Source organism: Danio rerio, chromosome 15 (genome assembly GCF_049306965.1).
Source record: "Danio rerio strain Tuebingen ecotype United States chromosome 15, GRCz12tu, whole genome shotgun sequence".
NCBI classification, from domain to species: domain Eukaryota; kingdom Metazoa; phylum Chordata; class Actinopteri; order Cypriniformes; family Danionidae; genus Danio; species Danio rerio.
This window is the reverse complement of record NC_133190.1, coordinates 9,547,526-9,570,442: the sequence shown is the minus strand read 5'-3', so window position 1 is coordinate 9,570,442 and position 22,917 is coordinate 9,547,526. Positions and strand designations below refer to the sequence as shown.

Sequence of the window (22,917 nt, the reverse complement as noted above, 5' to 3'; positions counted from 1 at the left end):
TAATGTTCTGATGGGTTGATTTAGGTGTGTTTGATTAGGAAGAGGTAGAAAACGTGGACTGCTGGTGTGCATTTAAGAATAGGGTTGAGAAACACTGGGTTGTATCAAAGTCCCTTTATGGCAAGTCCTTTATATCTTTGGCCATCTTTGAAACGCCTCTCGGGTAGCATGCTCGGACATTCTCTCTGAATAGGGAAACATCTTTACCAAAACTGCCAAGCTTACTATTACATGACACATTTGGAATCACCAATAAAATTAAGCAACGACTGTCCTATAATTTTCATTTCTAAACATTCTAATCAAACAAAATCTGCATTTTTCAGGTTGCCCAAGCTAATGCGCATGTGCACTCGAAAGGAACAAGATCACGACACCAACCCTTATTTATGGCCGTTACACATTTTCAGCCTCTGAATAATGATTCAGATTGCGCTAGTCTTCTGAAGTAATTCACAACTCGGTTTGATTGCGAATCTCCTCCAGAAATGAAAGTGACTCTTTGTTTGTGGGCGTTTGAGTAATTGCTATCATGTGATGTAAATTTGACAGGATGGACTGTACCACACATTCATTTCATACAGATTACAAAACCAAAAAAAACTTTTGTTTTCAAGTACAGTTTGGTTCATTTAAAAGTACAGATTTCAAGCTTTATGTGGATATATGTCTGATGTCTGTGGAGCAAGTATTTACTGAGATTCCAGTGCTTTTTGACCACAAAAACTGTGGTAAAAGCACATGTCTGGTCTAAGTTTTCCTTGGAGAAACATCAGTCTATAGCTATCGTTGATTAGCTCCTGTACTACTATTCATTCGCCATATTGACTTACACTTTTGCCCATTCAAAGCTATACACATGTCTTGTTTATTCTATAGACTTGTGTCAAGGTTGTCAAGTTGACTTAACAAGATATCCCAAACAATGTCATGTTTTCATTTAAAAATACATAACTGAACTAATGAACACTTAAAAGTCCCTTGAAGCACTTTGAAATGTGCATTTTTATTCGATGTTTGACAAAATCTCAACCGAAACACAAAGACAGGGTGGGACATAGTGTAGCCCCTCCCTTTTTATCACTGCTTTGCCCTTGAGAGTGGTTGAGCTCAAATGCATCAAATGCAAAACACAAATTAGAAGTTTCTAGAAGGGGAGGGGCTTGTCAAATATTAGGGAGCACTTGATTGGTTATGATTTGATGAGAAACTAGTTTGAGATGACGTGAAAAAAAACTGTTTGATATAGGCAGAGGTGACAATTTACAAGCTTTACTTGTTTATATCAGTCTTACAGTTGAAACCAGTTTACACTCTAAAAAAGGAACATAACCTTTTTATTTTTAAATGTCTGATGGTAAATCATACTAAATGTTTACTATTTTGGGTCCATTAGGATTAACTAAATGATTTACATTTGCTAAATGCCAGAATAATGAGCGATTTCTTTTTTGAGAATTGTTCATTTCTACAATGTCAAAAGTTTCCATTTCCTTGGTATTTTTTAGCTTTGCTTTTAAACTGTATAACTCTGGTGTATAACAAATGTTTTGGGTATCCTTCCACAAGCTTCTCATAATAGTTTGAAGGAATTTTGGCCCATTCCTCCTGACAGAACTGGTCTAACTGAGTCTGTAGGCCTTTCAACTCTACCCACAAAATTTCTATAGGATTGAGTTCAGGGATTTGTGATGGCCTCTCCAAAACATTCACTCTGTTGTCTTTAAAGCACATTTTAACTAATTTGGCAGTATGCTTAGGGTCATAGTCTGTTTGGAAGACCCATGTGTGGCCAAGTTTTAATTCCCTGGTTGATGTCTTGAGATGTTGCTTCAGTATTTCTACATAATGTTCTTTCTTCATGATGCCATCTATGCTGTGAAGTGGACCAGTCCCTCCTGCAGCAAAACAGCCCAACAACATGATGCTGCTGCCCCTATAGTTCACAGTTGGGATGGTGTTCCTAAGCTTGTAAGCTTTCCCCTTTGTCCTCCAAATGTAGCACTGGTCATTACGGCCAAACAATTCAATCTTAGTTATATCAGACCACAAGACAGGTCTCCAAACATTATTCTTTTTCCCAGGGAAATTTAGCAAATTGTAATCTGGCTTTTTTGTTGATTCTGGCTTGTTTATTTTCCCATGTTGCAACACAAGGAAGCAGTTTGTTTGAGGTTTTCCTTAAATACTATTCTACAGTTGTGCCTCCAATTAACCCAAATTTTGTCAATTAGCCCAGAGGTTCCCAAACTTTTCAGCCCGCAACCCCCAAAATGAGAATGCCAGTGACTCGTGACCCCCAATATTTTCTTAGGTGGTGGTTATAAATACAGAAACCTTGTATGCAATGACACACACACACACACACCAATAGGCCCAAGTCTATTCTTTGTTTTTTTTATGTATGTCAGTGCTGTAAATGTACTAGAAAGTTTAACCGGGTGTTACAAAATCTGCTGCATCTGACAGTATTGCTGTGTCTTTAGTATAATGTAATTACCAGAGAAGTCGCAATCCAATAGAACTAGTAACTATAAGCTACTATAGTAACTATATAGTTTATAGTAACTATAAACGACTATTTTTTCTCATCAGTAGGTTATTGATAAAATACAGTAAGTCTTAAGGTTTAACAAAAATTAATTGATTTTTAAAAATTACCAGGCGACCCCCCTTCATTGTCCCGCGACCCCTCGGGGGGTCCCGACCCCCACTTTGAGAACCTCTGAATTAGCCAATCAGAAACTTCCAAAACCTTGACACCATCATCTGAGCTTTTTCAGAGGCAAAATATTCTTGTTATATGTAAACTTTTGACTTTCAAGAAAAGTTAGGACAATTTCTCAAAAAATATCATTCTCATTATTCTGCTATTAAGCATAACATAAACAAATTTAATAATCCTAACTTACCTAAAAGAGAAAAAGTCACATTAACATCTGACTTTTTTTAAATGGTTATATGCCTTTTAATGCAGTGTATGTAAACTTCAAGTTTCAGCAGTATATCTTCTAAACGCAAATTGTTTTAGAACAAACTAGCTTATAGATATTTTTAAATCGAACAAGACTGATACTAACATCAAAAAAAATGTTCATTTCTTGGGACCTTTAACGACAGTTGTCATAAGCATGGCTGAAACCTCATCATTATTCATGTGTCGTGTCATTATTATAAAGGTGTCATGACAGTCCAACGAACACTCCTTCAATTAGTGTTAGACTATCATTCATGTCTTAGCAAAGTCTCACAAAACAAAAAGGAAAACCTGACCAAATTCTAAACGCATTACAAACCATTCTTCAACGCATTTATATTCCGACACGTAAACGCTGTGATTTCTCGGAGGATTTATACAAGGTCTTTGATAACAACAACAACAACAGTCACTGTGACAAGAAATCAACACAAACAAAATCTTTTGGCTGACAATAATTAAAATATATAATCAAATAAATAAAGCAGCCCTTTGAAGATGTACAAACAGGAGTGGAACGGCTAATGAAAGAAGCGACGCACATGTTGGCGAGTCCCCGGCGCTATTAGCAAACTCCACACGCATACAGATCAACACGTCTGTCTGTTTACCGCGATTCCCTTCCTCCAGAGACGCCACCTGCCCTTGATATCTGACACGCTTTTCTTCAACTTTATACTATTTAACTACTGTTTGCCGCTACAATTTCACAGTTGCGATTTGATTAACCCTATAACATTTAACACAAAATGATTTAAACTGATTAAAACAAGTTTATTCAGAGCTCAACGCATGTTTTGACCTCCTCAGTTTATAAAATTGAATTTATGTTAATGCAGCTTACTTGGAACATATTAGAATAAACCTATGTTTATTTTTAATGTATAACCCCAAAAACTTAAGTATTGTGATTATTAAATAATTTACTAATATTTTATTTGAAATTTGGGTTAAATGCTTCATCTCCTGTTAAAACCATACAATAAGTCATAATAGAAATTTGAATGGGATATAATAAAGTTGCTTCTTTTACATTACTCAAGTGTGACAAATAACAATAACAAATAATATAACAAATAACAACTAATACCTTAAGTTTTAGTTGATGATTTGCTATCAGAGGTGGCTACATGAGAGGCAAATGCCTCTGGATTCAATTATTTTACCTAAATAAAATATGACCATGCCTTAATTTTTTTATGATTTAATTAAGACAGTAAGGTCTGACGTTGCTTAGAAAAAAGTCTTGTCACTTAACAAAAATAATGTACAGTATAGAATATAAAGTCATGGTGTAGTGAAAAAATAGTTTATGTTGCGTATGACTCTCTATATAAAACACTTATTAATAAAGTCATCTGGGATGGCAAAGAAAGCGTTTGTACAGGACTTTCAGAGTTCGTCAAGATTCTTTAGTTTCATCTTCAATGCCTCCTCCATCTTACCCCAGACATGCTCAATAATGTTCAGATTTTGTTACTGGGCTGGCCAATACTAAAGCACCTTGACCTTCTTTGCTTTCACGAACTTTAATGTGGAGGCTGAAGTATAGGAGCGCTATCCTGATTAACAACTTACCCAATCCTGTGGTTTGTAATGTAATAGGCATCACAAATGTTTTGATACCTCAGGCTGTTGATGTTGCCTTCCACTCTGCAGATCTATCACACACCCCCATACTGAATGAAACCCCAAACCATGTTTTTTCTTATACCAAACTTGACTGATTTCTCTGGGAACCTTGGGTCCATGCGGGTTCCAATAGGTCAGGGGTCACCAAACTTGTTCCGGAAGGGCCGCTGTCCTGCAGATTTTAGCTCCAACCCTAATCAAATACACCTGAACAAGCTAATCAAGGTCTTACTAGATATACTTGAAACATCCAGGCAGGTGTGTTGAGGCAAGTTGGAGCTAAACCCTGCAGGGACACTGGCCCTCCAGGACCGAGATTGGTGACCCCTGCAATAGGTCCTCTTTAGTATTTCTGATGATTTGATGCAGTTCAACGGATGTTTTATAAGAAAAAAATTCACCTTCTGCTACTTTTCCAAATGTTCAACTAGAGTTATTATAGGTCAAGTTATTATTTGTTGCTTTCACAACTGGCATTAACAACAAGGCTTTTGTCGGGTAATGTGTATACAAATTATATATACAGTATATATAGTATTTAAAATCCTAATAACAATAGTTCTACTAACACCTTGTCTGACATATTTCCATATGACATTTAGAGACTAATAACATATTTAGAGATTAATACGTTTTTAATGAAATATTAAAAGACTGGATTTAGGGATGACAATGGAGACAATCCACATTCAACGTTATCCTACCCTTATTATGCAAAAGTGATTTGAAACGTAGAGCTTTACATGCATTTAATGTGTTTTTTTTATAAATATGTTTGTATAGGTTTATTCTAATGTGGACACCAACCCTGAACTTCTTGCCTTTCACCCTATTATTATAGTAAGCATGCATAAGAAAACAGTCAGATAAAATTGAGGTTTGAGTAGAAACGTTTTACATAACTTTTGTTTTGAATCTGCATTAGCCCCAATGAATGGTTTCAAAATAATAAAGGAAAAGTAAACAACAAACAACATTTTAATATTGTATTATCATTGACTAATTATTCTTGTAGTCCAGCAAGATTTATGTATTTGCCTTTAACAGGAAAAACAGCTTTCAGACATCTAGATTGCGCAAATGTGTACTAATCAAACGCAAATACACACACACACAATTGTATATGTGGTTTATGAGGACTCTCCATTGGCGTAAAGTATGGTAAACTGTAAAAACAGCTTATTTTATAGCATTACCTCTAAATCCAACTCTCACATGAATCCTGTGGCAAATTCTGAATGTCAAAAGACCTTGTTAAATAATATTTTTAAGGGTTTGGAATTATGAGGACACTAGACAGGTACTCATAAATCCCCTTAAAGTAACACCAAGGTCATACCCATGTTGTTATACAATATGTCTTTGTGAACCACAAACACGCACACAAACATACATCTCTTCAGATTATCTACTTGATAGACACAGGAACTAGCAGGATCACATGCTGTAGAATAAAAATAAATACCGACAATATCTAGACTTCAGATTTATGCGTGATATAAGATAAGCTGTTCTTTATCGGTGGAAAGTGATGAGCTGGAATGAAGTCTAGAGGTTCTTTCAAATCATCAACAAGTGGTTTACTTGAAAAAGACAGCTTCCTCATACGAATAAAATCTGAAGTGAATTGTGAGAGTTGTGAGGTAATCATTTTCAGCAAATGCTAGCTTGAATAAGGCCTGAGCAGATGATTCTGTAAAAAAATGAATAAAATAAAACAAAAGATGAAACAACAGTAGAAGTCAGAATTATTAGCCCCCCTTTGAATTTTTTTTTCTTTTTCAAATATTTTCCAAATTATGTTTAACAGAGCAAGGACATTTTCAGAATATGTCTGATAATATTTTTTCTTCTGGAGAACGTCTGATTTGTTTTATTTAGGCTAGAATAACAGCAGTTTTCATTTTTTTAAAAAACATTTTAAGGTCAAAATAATTAGCACTTTAAGCTATATAACTTTTCGATAGGCTACAGAACAAACCATCGTTAAACAAAGACTTGCCTAATTACCCTAACCTGCCTAGTTAACCTAATTAACCTAGTTAAGCCTTTAAATGTCACTTTAAGCTGTATAAAAGTGTCTTGAAAAATATCTAGTCAAATATTATTCACTGTCATCATGGTTATAAGAAATCAAGTTATAAGAAATGAGTTTTAAAACTATTATGATTAGAAATGTGCTAAAAAAAAATCTTCTCTCCGTTAAACAGAAATTGGGGGAAAAAATAAACAGGGGGCCTAATAATTCTGACTTCAACTGTATATGATGAAAAAAAAAGTTTCAATATTATAAAAGCTGTCACACTTTACATTTAGGTTCACTTTGCGCACATTAATTTATGCATTAAGCATTATATGTTCATACTGAATAAATATTACAGCATTATGTAATATATTGATAGCTATAAATATGATATTGCTCATTGTCAATCATGCAATAGTTCACGTTAAAATACATATTTGATAGTTATATTACAGCATTAGTTTTTCAAAACTAATAACGAACTATTAATCTTGCAGCATTTAGTATTATTAATTTTTAAATATATTATCGTTGATTGTAAATAATTATGCAATGGTATGCTATATATATATATATATATATATATATATATATATATATATATATATATATATATATATATATATAAATATATATAAATATATATCAGAGGTCGCGTTAACCGAAGGTTAACTGAAGGTGATCTGTCATTTTAATGGATTATGTTGAGGGTGATCTATTGTAATTTGTAGCTAACTGTAATTCCCACTCTTGTCCAGCTGATGGCGAATGCCCTTGTTTTGTCTCCTCTTTGTCACCGCTGCGTACAGTTGCAAAAATGTCACAGCAGCTGAGTGTGAGAAGTTTCTTTAAACGGCCAAATAGTTGTGATATTAATAATAAAGGTGAAAAAAGAGGAAAGTGATGCAGTGGACGATGAAGAACAAACAGACAAAAATCCTCAGTCGCTGACAGCTGTTACGAGCCAACCAAGCAGCAGCAAGTAGGTCAGGTGCTTTTGAGTGCGTTGTGAGCACTACTGAATGCAGAGGGGTGCAGAAGGAGCCCATGCTGTAGTTTTTTTTTTTTTTCCCGGTGAAACGAGTGCTTGCAGGATCGGGAAATCCCACATTCAGAGAATCCAGCAAACTTAGTTCTGATCACACCCTTAGAAGAAATGCTTCCAAAAAAAAGCGCTGGCTGAAGTGGCGCCAGTAATTCCGGTCTTTGGTCACGAGAAGTCGACTTTCCGAGGCAAAGACACAGAATTTAATGACAACTGCCTCTGCATCAGTCTCCCTTGATGAGTTTGATTATGCACAGGCAAGCACCCAGTTCAGAACGACGCAGAAAAAGATAGGAGTTAAAGGAAGATAGGAGTTGTTGTTTATTTGTCAAATATATAAATGATTAGTTTAGCCTATATGCTTGCCGTGCAAGATCATTATTAAAATATGAATGAAAAAAGCGATTAGAAAATATGCGAATTAAATAACGATTAATAATAGATTATGATGGAATTTTTACAACCCTCTTCCAATGAGAAAGTCTAATGCGACCTCTGATATATATATATATATATATATGTGTGTGTGTGTGTGTGTGTGTGTGTGTGTGTGTGTGTGTGTGTATATATATATATATATAATTATAATTTAGAATTATATATGTTATGTATATGTATTTTCCAGAAAGTAATCCATTATTATATAAGTATTAAAAAATAAAATACTTTTAAATCCATGTTAGAAAACTAAAAGCTATACATTAGTCTACCATGCTTGATGCATTAACGATTATAGCATTACACATTCTAAATCGTTTAATATTAAATCACAATGAACAATAGCATATTTATGAATAAACATTTCTATTGGTGTAATACGAAATATTTACTGTTAATTTTCTAAATAAAATGCATAAACTAATGATCAAAGTCGGATCTTACTGTAACTAAATATCAGAACTACCATTTTTGAGTCACGTCACAGTATAAAATAGTGAACATGACTTCTAACAACCAAGATGTCTAATTAAGTGTCAGCTTTTTTGAAAATCCAGCACTCGAATCCCAGAACAAGGAAACAAAACAAATTAAACATACATATATTACAAAGGAAAAGATGTGAATGTATCACTGACCCTTTGTAAAGCTTGTGTTCAGAAATATAAGAAACACAGACGCAAACAAAAGTAATAAATCAAGCACAATTATATTGGAAGAATCTGCATCTCCACACCGACCTGAAGCCAGTTCCACCTTCTCTCTTTTAAATCAGTTTGTGAACACAGAAGTCTGGTTCTGGATTGGTGGAGATGGCCTAGCTGACTTTGAATCCTCACTTGTCCTGGCCTTTTTCTCTGTCGCGTCGGGCCCTGCATTCGGCACACTCGCTGCTTTCGTCTGCTCCGTGCTCTTCATCATCCTCGTCGTGGATGATCTCCACCTCCAGCCGGCCGATGTAGAGCGATACTGCGCACAGCCAGAAGAGGGCAGCGCTGGACACCACAGCCGTGTGGAGCAGCACTGCTGGCAGAGACAGAAGCATGATCCTTCTCAGAGAAAGAAGACTGGTCACATATGACGCTCCACCGAATGACACACACATCCCGCCCATGATGAAGAACGCTGAGGAGTGGAAAAAAAATAAATAAATAAAACATTCAAGTGGTCATATGATGTTTGTTTTGTTCTTTAGTATACTACCTCGCCATACGTGTATGTACTCTACCTGACAAAAGTCTTGTCGCCGATCCAAGTTTTAGGAACAACAAAAAATAACTTGACTTCTAGTTGATCATTTGGTATCAGAAGTGGCTTATATGAAAGGAAAAGACCTCTAGATTACGCTTTTTTTTACCAAAATAAATTATGATCATGTCTTCCCTACTGAAAAAAACAGCTTAAACCAGCCTGGGCTGGTTGGCTGGTTTTAGCTGGTCGACCAGGCTGGTTTTAGAGGGGTTTTGGCCATTTCCAGGCTGGTTTCCAGCCATTTCCAGCCTGGTCTTAGCTGGTCTGGCTGGGAGATGACCAGCTAAAACCAGCTTGACCAGCCTAGCCAGGCTGGGAGCCCAGCCAAAACCTGCTATGTCCAGCTTAAACCAGGCTGGTCTTGCGCTTCGACATATTTGTTGCAATAATTAAAAGAAATTTCACATGTTAAACGGTAGGGTTGTTGCTTACGCAATTCAAAATAAAAGTCCGGCATTAGCACAATAAGTAAAATAATTTTTTTTTTTTTTTAACCACACACTCTGGGATCCACTGAAAATGTTGGGTCGCAACCCACCAGTTGAGAAACACTGCATTAAAGTGCTTTCTTTTTCATATTTGACAGCTTGATACTTTTACAAACTATACATTTAGATTTATATAGGAGGCGACAACCAGACATCAAAATTGTGTCACTGAATATTCGTAAAAAGATACATATTGTAATAAAACATGTTTTATGAGTGGCTTATTGAATCATTTATTGAAAAAGAGACTATAGAAATATATATAATGTGTTGTTCTGCAAGATTATAATGTTAAACGTATCAGCCACAGCCATTTTTCACAGAATTGTGTATTTTCTTTTTTTAATATTTAGATGGTTATTTCTTGATTTTATTTGTATTAAAATTACAGCTTCTAAATTACGTTTCTTAAAACCAAATGATTCTTGCAGTGTTGTTTTTAACAAAATGGAAAGTAAATAACATTTGTCTCCTCTCCTTGTTGCTGATCTAAAAAAATGATCCGATACGTTACTAAAAACTGCAATGCAATCCGAAACATGAGATTTGTGATCCATTACACCACTTGTTAACTGCTACAGCCAAGTGATTGCTTTTGACTGCAGTTATTGATCAGCGTTAACAGAATAAAATGGAACTGAAAAATAGCTTGACCATAACATTAGCCATGAAACTGCAATAAAAAGGTATAGAAAAAACACATACATTTATATACATTATCATATACAAACTAAAATTTAAAGTGACAAACAAAAAATACCTGATACTCCATGATTTGATTAAAAATGATTCAAATTCCCATGACTTGTCCTGGGAATTGTCCTGACCTGAATGTTTATGAAATTTAACATCTTCTGCAAAACATTTACCTTCATAGAAAGCTACTTTAGGTATTAAAAAAAATCATACAGGGGTAGCATAAATGACCCGTAAACAGTTTAAATGCTTTTCATATGGATTAAATAGATTAAAAAGAGAAGAAAACCAGTAGGACTGAGTGTATAGTATAATATTACAAGCTCTAGTATAAGATATAGTACCATATCCAGCCTCTCTGCCCACATCACTCTGCACAAAGGCAATAACGCCGATGCCTGTCGCCAGCAGACCATTCCGGAACCAGGACAAAAATCCTGCAAAACATTCATAAGAAAAAAAAAAGTTAATTAACATTGCTTTAGTTAACTGGTTTAGTTAACTGGTAGTTAACTTGATGCAGGCAACAAAACAGTGATGCAATGCTTTTCTATAAAGTCAGAATAAAAAAAAAAACTCATTCATATTTAAACAAAGGGATTAGAGTAGGGATGCTCATTTCGGTTAATTTTGCTAACCGACAACCGCCGCTCATTAATCGGTTATTAACGGTTAACTGGTCAGATACTATTAATTTTATATTAAACAAATTGACGTGTCTATTTTGTGTCTGACACATTAAATATTGCATAAAACACTGATTTATTTTTAAATGCTAGCATATTAATAATAGAACAATACGACAGAGCATTTTCACGCACCTGCAGTGTTTAGCACAGAAGAACAGAATAAACTAAATAAAATGAATGAAATAAATAGGACTGCCCTAAATAATTTTCAAATTAAATAATTAATTTATATTACAAATCGAAAACACTGACTGATTATTTTATAATAACAGGTATAGGCTGTTTTTTTCCAATCATATTTTTGTCTTCCATCAAATAAAATAAGCAGACTTCCTCAAATCGCTCGCTCCACGGAAAATATGCATTTATTTAATGCCCCCCTTGTATTATTATAATCACAAAACCTTTTACATATTTAATACAAATCATTATTTTAAATATTATGTCTTGCTATATGGTTTCTTTTCTCTTCATCGCGGCTCAAGTGCGAGCGCTGCGTGATGAAAAGACAACAACAACGCGCGCATATGTTGACTTTTTGTAAACAGTTTTGTTGTTTAAATATGATATTGCATTAATGTTCATACATGCTTTATATGCTGTAAAATAAAAGGTAAAGCCTATTTGTTGCGTTTATGATGCAGATCCAGGTCAACATCAGCGCTTTTTTTGGCATCAACACGTCTGTTTCAAGCAATATTCTTCTTCCATTTAGCTTCTTTGGCAAATGTGTCTGTATGCACGGGTTATACGTTATCGTCCCGCAAGTTAGTATGTCTTGCAGTTGAACAAGGGGCCGACCACAGCTAACGTGCTTTTTTCATTCCAAAAACGCGAGGCACACCTCACTGCCCTTATGTTGACAAGGAAAAAAGAAGAGAAGCGCGGTCCTCTTATGAAACGACTGAATCAGCTGGGTATCGATTGTGCAAAAGTGTTGCTGTATAAGTTGATAAAATTGTAATATTTAATAATATTATTATATTCAAGATTTGTACATTCATACAACTCTGGATAACTTAAAACAGCGATTAGACCTTCATAGCGGCAATAATGTGTCCTGAAGTAAAGCGAAACGGCTATAAACTCCAGCAAGATAGAGTGATTATATACAGAGCCATATACCTTTATCTATAAATAAAGTATAACTATAGAAACTGTGTTCATCTTAACTGAAAGCTTCTGCGTGTTTGCTGGCCTCACGCATCGCACACTCTAAAAATACTGTTCATAAAAACATAATGTTTCTCTAGTTATACTGTAATTAAAGCAATATTATAACATTTTAAATAATTATTGCTAAAATATTTATAATGCAAATTTGTTATTTGGTTTGATTCATGGGATTACATTTCTTTCCCTCAATAAAGTCTTATATTTATTTTTGTCAGATTGCTATAAGCTTTCATATTTGCAATTTTGCGATTCTCATCATAGCCGATTAGGTTTGATTCACAGCTCATAACGCTTTAAAACAGAAAAATTCCAAAGGACAAAAAAAAAGGAAAATTAAGTCAATGCTACTAAAAAATAAAGTGTCTGGGTATACTGTTGTACTATACTTACACAAAATAAAATAACCATCTATTACTATAGATATAATTATAAAAGCATTCAAAGTAAAATAACATAACTTTCCATGACTTGTGTTATTTATCTGTAGACATTTGAAATCTATGTATTGGTCTATTGGTGTATGGACTATCATATGACATTATGAATTGTTTATTTTTTTTGTTTATTTATTTATTGCTATTTTGATTGCTATTTTGGCGCTTGATATAACAAACAGAAAAATAAATAGCCAATAAGGGGGAAAACATCGGCTTAGTCTTGCTATTATTAATTTCATAATAATCATTTAGACAGAAAATCTCACCTGTTTCATGTGACTTTCGCAGCATCTAAAAAAGTTACAAACAGATATTTTAATAATTAGAATTATTGAATATAATTATTTTTATACCACAGTAATGTCACGCATTTCACACGACAACATATTAATAACACCTCCATGAATACAGTCATATTATTGCTATTTAGTGTATCTTAGTAGCCTACCACACATGTTTTTCGTAATTAATGCAAACTATTATTGAAACAATTTTAGTTCTAAACAAATCAGTGCAAAGGAGTGGGTGAGTGAGTGTTTTAATGTTTACCAGAGCATCAGCTTTATCTAGTTCTGTGATGTACTGCTGCTCCACTGCTCGTGCTCTACTGTTTAGCGGGTTTTTCTCCGCCGCCCGGCGAACGCTCCCCCGGTGAAGCGCACGCACCGGAGGCCGCACATACTGCAACACCGGCTGCCGCACGAGTTGAGCGAACGGACACACGAACCGAGACAACCGGCTACCCATTAACCATCTGATAGAAGCCATTGCTTATGCTGTAAACCCAAAACACGACCTTTTCCCGACCTCTGAACTTCGACACTGCCAGTGAGTGCACGTAAAGACGCTTCCGCGTCCACGCGGGACTCGGCGTGTATTTCAGTGGCGCCATCTATCCTTACTTCCACATGTGTGAAGCTATCTATCTACGAGTTTAATGTCATTGACTCGTTTAATTACTTTTCTTCTACATCTTAGTTCTTATTATTTTATTCTGTTCATTTTTAAATCACCGATTTTAATAGTTAAAAAGGTTTAAATTAAATCTTTGGATGATTTAGTCGACTTTGTGTCCAAAGGATGGCGCCAAAACATAACAAAGGTCCCCACCACACCAAACCTCAACTCTGACTTGGTAAGTCATCATGATAAGATAAAAAACCATAAATATGACAAAAAAATGTGCTTGCGCTTTTGCACACAAACTTTTATGTTATTAACGTTATCTCATTCTGTCACACAATCTATCATATTTTTTGGTAAATCACATAGGACAAAATCAATGATTTGGTCAAAAATGATATATATGGAATATAATAACAATAATAAAAATGTTTAAAAATAATTTATGTTAGAATCATAATTGAAGAGTTCAGATCCTGTCTGAAATTTCAGTGGAAAATTAACATTTTCCTTAGTTTATGTTGCATTATTTTATTTTAAAGACCCTGAAAAAAGCATATTCTTTGACATAAATGTGAAATTACTCAACCTACCCACAGGAGCCTGATAAAAATGCTAATTTTAGAAGAAAATTTCAGATGGCATTTAATGGTTTTTGCATCTGAACTCTTCAATTGTAAGGAAAAGTCATAAATTTCACCTGTCTGCTAGATCAGTGGTTCTCAAAGTGGGGGTCGGGACCCCCTGGAGGGTCACAGGAAAATGACAAGGGGTCGCTTGGTGATATCCAAAACTCAAATAAATTTTATTAAACTATTAGAATTACCATATTTTATTAATAACCGACAGAATATAGTTAATAGTTGCATTAAAGAAACAACAACATAAAAATAACAATCAGCCATCAGCCTTTAATTTTAAAAGCAAAATGTAATTAAATCCATAAATGACTGTATAAAACATCATATGGCTAATAGACTGTTGCATTTTTGTGTTGTCAATAAGCTCATGTTTATATTTGCCTATAGTTGTGTCTGCAACGTTTACATATTTACAGTACAACCACCTTGAAAAATGGGGGTCGCGAGCCACTGATGTGATCATTTTTGGGGTCGCGGGCTGAAAAGTTTGGAAACCCCTGCGCTAGATCAGTGGTTCTCAAACTGTGGTATGTGTGCCACTAGTAATACACGCGCTTCCTTCTAGTGGTACGCAGAGGAATCCAATATGCCTTATGTACTTGAGACATATTTTTCAGAATTTATCAAAAATGGTTCATATATGAATATGATGACATATAGCCTATATTTATGAGGTCCAAGCAACATTTCCGTTTTGATGAATAGGATACTGGTTAACACTTTACACTTAAGTACAGCATTTTTTTTTTTTTACTTTTTAGGAACAGTAGCCTACCATTTTTTAATGAACTTATAAAAGCACATTTTAAATTAATAATCTTTGTTGGTATGTTTGCCTTTTTACAAATAAGCACAGTACAGTGTTAATGTTCAAACTATTTAAAATGTTTAAAGTGGTAATATAAAAATAATAAATAAAACTTTGCAGAGCTGTTGCTGCTTTACTGGGCCTGCTACGCTACATATTTTAATACTGGTCATTATGGTGGTACTTGGAGAGACAATTTTTTTCTGAGGTGGTACTTGATAAAAAAAAGATTGAGAACCACTACTAGATAATAACCATAAAGGTAACACTTTATTTTAATGGTTGATTTAAATATTAGTAGACTGTTTGCTTAATATCTGTTGATATCTACCTGTCAACTTACACTAACCCTAACCCCAACCCTGACCCCAACCTAAAAGTCTACTTATAATCAAATGAGAATTAGTTGCAATGTAACTTAAAATTCAACAAAAGAACCATCAAAATAAAGTGTGATCACAATTACAGAGATTGTTATCTAACATAAATGCATATAAAGTTAAATAAATTAAAGTCAATTAGGAAATTGTCAAAGAAATAATTGAAAAAGAAGATCACTGGTTCGAGTGCCGGCTGGGTCAGCTGGCATTTCTGTGTGGGATTTAAATATTCTCCCCAAGTTCGCGTGGGTTTCCTCCAGGTGCTCCGGTTTTCCCCACAGTCCAAAGACATGTAGGTGAATTGAATAAACTAAATTGTCCGCAGTGTATGTGTATGCATGTGAGAGTGTATGAAAGTTTCCCAGTACTGGGTTGCAGCTGTAAGGGCATTCACTGTGAAAAAATATGCTGGATAAGTTGGCGGTTCATTCCGCTGTGGTGACCCCTGATGAATACTGAAGGGAAGGGACTAAGCTGAAGGAAGATAAATAAATGAATAACGTCAATCAGGTCAGAATAATGAGGAAAATTCATACATTACATTAAAATGCTTATTTCTGTCACGATTATTATTATTAAAATTATTTTAATAAAATGTCATAGTTTAATTTTTCCCACTAAATAAAATATTACATTAAAAACCTTATTACTTTCTAATTGTGATATCAAAAAGATAAGTAGAAGTCATAAATGTAAATGTAACTTTCATCAGAATATTTAAGTATTACAAGTCTCTTTGATCAAGACCAGCAATATAGTTTTTAGTATTGCAAGTTTTTTTTTTTAAATAATTTATTATGAAAACCATGCAGTGTATTTCATAATAGCATTTATATCTCATATCTAATAAATGCTTTATGCCAGTGGTTCTCAAACTGTGGTAAACATTCCAGTAGTGGTATGCTGGTTTCCTTGTAGTAGATCATGAAGAAATCACTGAATAATAAAAGAAAATTACCATACTTTTGACCATTTGATGTAAACAATAACATGTTATATTTAAGTAAAGCAATTTTCTTTTTACTTTTTAATTAACTTTTAAAATCACATTTTAATTTAAATGTTACTTTTTTTCCGTTTGTTGTATTTACCAGTAAGCACAAGACTGTGTTGATGCTGATGTACTAGCTACTTTAATGTTTTAAGTAGATGACAATAGAAGAATATTCAAATTAAGAATTAATCTGTCTTGTTTTTGCCTACTACGCTACTGTATTTCAATACTCAAATACTGGTCATTATGGTGGTACATGGAGAGACATAGAGCTAGTACGCAGTGGTGCAGTAGGTAAGACATGTACTATAGGTGAATTGGGTAGGCTAATTGTCCGTAGTGTATGAGGGTGAATGAGAGTTTGTGGATGTTTCCCAGAGATGTGTTGCGGCTGTAGGGGAATCCGCTGTGTAAAAACGTGCTGGATAAGTTGGCAGTTCATTCCGCTGTGCCGACCCCGGATTAATAAAGGGACTAAGCCGAAAAGAAAATGAATAAATGAATGGAGAGACATTTTATCCTAAGGTGGTACTTGGTGAAAAAAGTTTGATAACCGCTGCATTATGCAATAATTAAAATTTACAAAAGCGCAATTTTATTTTGTAAGTGGCAAACACCAGTAAAGACCTTGTCCTGTATTATTGTTTCATGTAAACTATAACACACACACACACACACACACACACACACGTGCACACGTGCACACGCGCACACACGCACACACACACACACACACACATTCACAATTTAATTAAATATAAATTACTTTAATAAAACAGCTTATAATAAATCTACCTAATCTTTTTTAGTTAAATAATTTTTTTTGTTATCTTTTGACAAAATAATCTCTAATTTTTTTCAATGTCTCATTGATGCAAAGCCTAAAACCCTGCACTGAAAAATCCAGATTGAAGCTGTGTTATAACTAGTTATAAAAGACGGTTATCAGCTAGTTGACCAATCACTAAGCTCCAAATATATATATATATATATATATATATATATATATATATATATATATATATATATATATATATATAAAAGCAAATTTATAATTACAGCAGAACACACTACACATTCCGAGTCCATTAATACAGTAACATGAGTAAGTGCAGCATGAGTCCAGCAGTTCTTTTGTGTGTGTGTGTGTGTGTGTGTTAAAGAGGCCCCTTCCGCTCTCTTTTGTCTGAATGTGATCCTCAGGGATTGTGGTTCTCCACGCCTCAACAACCTGATGGTCATATAGCGTGAGGAGCACAGAGAGGAAGGAAAGACGGGACGCTGTGTGTGTGCGTGTGTGTGTTGTGTGAAGAATGCCTTTAGGAAAGGGCTGCCTTTGATAGAAACCACTAGGAACCATGGAAAGCTCAGGTTGTCACGCTATCAAGCGAGCAGTATTTTATGATAACAGCAGTTTAATGTGTTTATTAAGTGTGCTTGGACCATGTTTTCAATCCACTATATATGATCTGCACTACAAAGCAAAGGAGACTGAAATAAAGCTCAGATTCAAGTCAGATTCATGTCAGGGTTGTTAATTGTTATAATTAAGATGTAATTAAATGTTAATTTTCCTTCAGCTTAGTACCTTTATTCATCAGGGGTCGCCACAGCGAAATTAACCGCCAACTTATCCATTATATAGTTCCAGTTGCAACCCACACACACACACACACACACACACACACACACACACACACACACACACACACACACACAATTTAGTTTATTCAGTCCACCTAAAGCACATGCCTTTAGACAGTGGGAGAAACTGGACCAAACCCATGCAAACAAGGGCCGAACATACAAACTCTACACAGAAATGCCAACTAACCTAGCCGGAACTCGAACCAGCAACCTTCTTGCTGTGAGGTGACAGTGCTAACCACTGAGCCACCATGTCACCCCTTTTAATAAACATTCATTCATTCATTTTGGTTTCTTTTGACTTTTGTTTTTCATTACAAACACCTCGCATAAGCATATGTTCATGTTTTTTTATCAATATATTTAAAACTTTCAAGGATTTAAGATTATGATGACTATTAAACGCGTCATATCAGTCTTGTGAAAAGGGTCCATTAAGCTTTCTTTTTTTTCTCCTATCTATTTTAGTTCTTCGATTCAAATCTACAATATTTCTCATTTTCATTGCAGTTTTTTTTTCATCCATTGTCTTCATCCAATCTTTAATATAAACATATATATATATATATATATATATATATATATATATATATATATATATATATATTTAACATTAATCATTGTTAATAGTTTTAAATAAGATTTAACACCACACCATTACAGCATCCCCACTACCAGCCTGAACCATTGGTACAAAGCAAGATAGATCCATGCTTTCATGTTGTTGATGCCAAATTCTGACCGTACCATCCGAATGTCGCAGCAGCAATCGAGACTAATCAGACCAGGCAACATTTTTCCAATCTTCTATTGTCCAATTTAGCTGAGTCTGTGTGAATTGTAGCCTTAGTGTCCTGCTCTTAGCTGACAGGAGTGGCACCCGGTGTGGTCTTCTGCTGCTGTAGCCCATCCATCAACAAGGCATTTGTGCCCACAAAACCGCCACTCACTGGATATTGAGATTTTTCGAACCATTCTCTGTAAACCCTAGAGATGGTTGTGTAGTTTTAAATTCCCAGTATATCAGAAGTTTCTGAAATATTCAGACTAACCTGTCTGGCACCAACATCCATGCAACGTTCAAAGTCACTTAAATCACCTTTCTTCTCGGTTTGAAGTGCAGAGGATCGTCTGAAACCATGTCTACGTGCTTAAATACATTGTCTTGCTGCCATGTGATTGGCTGATTAGAAATTTGCGTTAACGAGCAGTTGGACACCTAATAAAGTTGCAGGTGAGTGTAAATCTGAAAGTGCAAAAAAATGCAAAAGTTTTTCTGAGGGGTAAAGAATAGGAACAATAGTTTGGTCAGAAGACTATGGAAAGTTCCTACAATTAACAGAAACCGAATTATGATGTGTGTGTTCCCAGTGTTTTAGCCCAAGTGTCAATTTGTCCCCAAAACAGCCCACAAACTGTGAAAGTCCAAGAAAAAAAATACACACACAAACACGTCGTCTGTACAAAATCGAACACATTTTATTTAAATACTGCAAAACTGTTAAGCAAACATCTTTTTTTTGTCATTTTGTTCTCAGTTGATTTACTTCTCATACTGTTACGCGGCACAAAAGCATTTTCTTTCCATCGCTTCTCATTCAGACATCACACATCCTATGATAAAGTGCTTTACTGATTCACTTCTCTGACACTGCAGCACAGAACAAAGCATGCTGGGAAATCTCCTGTTCTGTGCCACTTCATTGCATGAAATCTCAGGTTCTCAGATGCTGGCTGTGTTCAGAATAGAACACTACTATTTTTTTTTTTTTTCGGCAGGTTGTATGTGCAGTACTTTGCATAGTACGCCAATGTTTACAGTATACAACCAAAGCATATACCACTGTACCCACAATGCATTGTGCTTGACCTTTTTGTTTTCCAGAAAAATTAGTAAACAGTGAATAACGCTGCGTTCAAGTAGTAGTTTGAGTTTATGAGTTCAGAGTTGTTTTGTATTAAAAAATGCTGGGTTCCACACTATACCTTCATTGTTGTCCCAACACAATTGGATTAAGTTAACTTAATCAATATTACACATTTAAGTGAACAGAACATAAAACAATTAAGTTATCCAGCAAAAAATAACAATTGTGTTTTAACTCATCATTTTTAATACGTAGTCTGAACAAAGCCATTTTTTGAGTGGACAATTTTAGTAGCTAGTGTATGACTACTGTAAGTTTACATGTCCACCAATGATGCGACTATTTCCAACAATCACATTAATCCCATTTACATCGGCAGATGTTTTTGTTAACGTTTATGTAGAACCTTCATCAATTTAATTCTTTGCTGACAAGTGTGCTGTCTTATCTGTAGTTTTACATTATGTCCATTTATCAGATCCGTGGATAGTTATTCAACGCTTCAATAAATCAATTTCTTTGAGCTGTGTCTGGACGAATTCACACAACTGCACAGCAAACTGATAGTTTAGAAATATGGTAATGACAACACACTAATGCAATGTGATTTAGGTGCTTACAAGTTACTGTAATTAAAGTTAGCATTCGTACACCACACAAATTGGTATAATTACTGTTTCTACACTGTAAACAAAATACTGGTAGCTTTAAATTTTTAGGATGAATCAAATTAACCTTGAGAGTCTGAACGTATAGTGTGTTAAACTGATTTAATAGTGTGCATAACTTATAAAATTAGGTTAGAACATGATTAACTTTAGTTTAGTTTAATAAGTGTACTAAAAACAAATGTTGGCATGACTAATTGATCAAATATTTTTTACAGTGTATGATGAGTTTAATCATATTCATTTGACTAAAACGTTGAGATAAATTATAACCATAATCTTTCCAAAATCCAAAATAAAATGTAGAAATAAGCATAAAAGGAGAGAAATAAAAAATGGTAACGCCTTATTACCAATTCCCACCATTAACTACTAACCGGTGCTGCTTAGGGCTCTATTTTGACGGTCCATGCGCAGAGCGCAAAACGCAGGGCGCAAACGCTTTCAGGGCGTGTCAGAACGCATTTTTGCTCATTTAAGGACGAGAAAATCCGCTTTGGGCTGTGGTGCATGGTCTAAAAGGGTTGAGTTTATTTTCTTAATGAGTTATAGGTGTGTTTTGAGAATAAACCAATCAGAGTCTCATCTCCCATTACCTTTAAGAGCCAGCTGCATCGCGCCATTAGCGCATTTCGCTATTAACATGACGTAAAGTAAGTTCACTTTCGCTTTTGCTCTCGTGGATAGGGAAACCTTACTGCACAGACATCAATTAGCCTATATAAATAATTAATTTCGTTAGTTAAGCGCAAATATTTGTTTTAAAACTATTTCTAAATTCAGTTCTAATTTCCAGCAAACGAATAAATGAACAATAATAACAAAGTGTGGTCAAAATACTGAGTTATTTCCAAATACACCTGCTATGCCCCATATGGTCTAAAACCTGACAGGTGAGCAAATCTAAGCTTGTTTTTAATAAAACAAATATAAATATGGATATAATAAATAATTCTGCTAATAATAATAACATTATACAAAAGCAAATTGAATGAACTGAAAAAGCTTCCAGAGATGAAGAAAGTAAGGCAGTGGTTTTTAAATTCCTGTAGGCCAGAAATTAATATGTTTTGTAATATTTGAATCATTTATATTTATATCCTATATATATATATATCCTTATTATATATATCCTTAAGATATTATATATTTTTCATATGTAAAGATATTTGCGTATTGCTCTACATCTTGTGTGTAGTGTGTAAGCCAGGCGCACTTTGCGCCAGACAATAGACTGACTTTGTTCTGGTCTAAAGAACTATTTACAGTTTCTCAAAATAGCAACGCGCCAAAGCATGCCTGCTTTTTTAGACCAGAACGCCTATGAGCGCAAATGCATTTGCTATTTAAACAGTGTGTTGCAACACCTCAAAATGACCCTTGCGCCGAGCTGAAAGTAGCAAAAGACTATTGCGCCGCGCCTTCACCACATTGCGCCGGGTGTATGATAGGGCCCTTATTGTTAATTTAGCGCCTATTTATTAGAACTTAAATATGATTTTATTCATTCTCTCTAACCATACCCAATAAAATTAGTACTTTATTGAGCTAAAACTGTTAGTTAATAATGAGAATTGTCCCTTAAAATAAAGTGACAAAATAAAAAAATCTGTATAAAAGCATAAAATGCGTTTAAAATTGGGATGCGTTCACACCTGACAAAATGAACTCTGATGGCTTTACTTTTCACAGTTTGGTTGGTTTGGTCTTGATTTAAATAGAAAATACTTTGCATTCATTCACACTTTCACTTTACAGTTTGAACCAAAGCAAAACAAACAAACCAACCAAAAAAAAAAAAAAAAAAAATATTACAATGTATATTTTGCAACAGAGCATACCAAATATGCAGTTTTGGAGTAAATGTGCTTATTTGGTGCACAGCAAGGTTGGCAGCATTCACACTTAAATCAGACGAATCGCATTTGTATAAACAAAGCAACTCAACCAGAGTTTGTTTCAAAGAGTTTTTCTGATTCAAATCAAACCTGCCAAGCGTGAACAAATCCTTTGTATGGTTATGGAAGATCCATAACATTACAAAATAGTGCAATTATTTATAACACAAACTAAAAAACTAAATGACGTATTTCATTAATTTAAAAGAAATTACCATAAATGGACAACAACAATTGGGTCAGAAACTTGTCATTAAA

The 22,917-nt window shown here is 34.6% G+C and overlaps 1 protein-coding gene across 1 annotated transcript; it reads right to left on the bottom strand.

Moving 5' to 3' along the window:
- Positions 1–8,861: 8,861 nt before the first annotated feature.
- On the bottom strand, positions 8,862–13,662 carry tmem160 (transmembrane protein 160). The gene is given in 4 exon segments (NM_001128700.1): positions 8,862–9,240; positions 10,895–10,987; positions 13,119–13,143; positions 13,402–13,662. Coding segments are annotated over 4 exon segments (627 nt in total). The 5' UTR covers positions 13,621–13,662; the 3' UTR covers positions 8,862–8,950.
- Between the last annotated feature and the right edge of the window lie 9,255 nt (positions 13,663–22,917).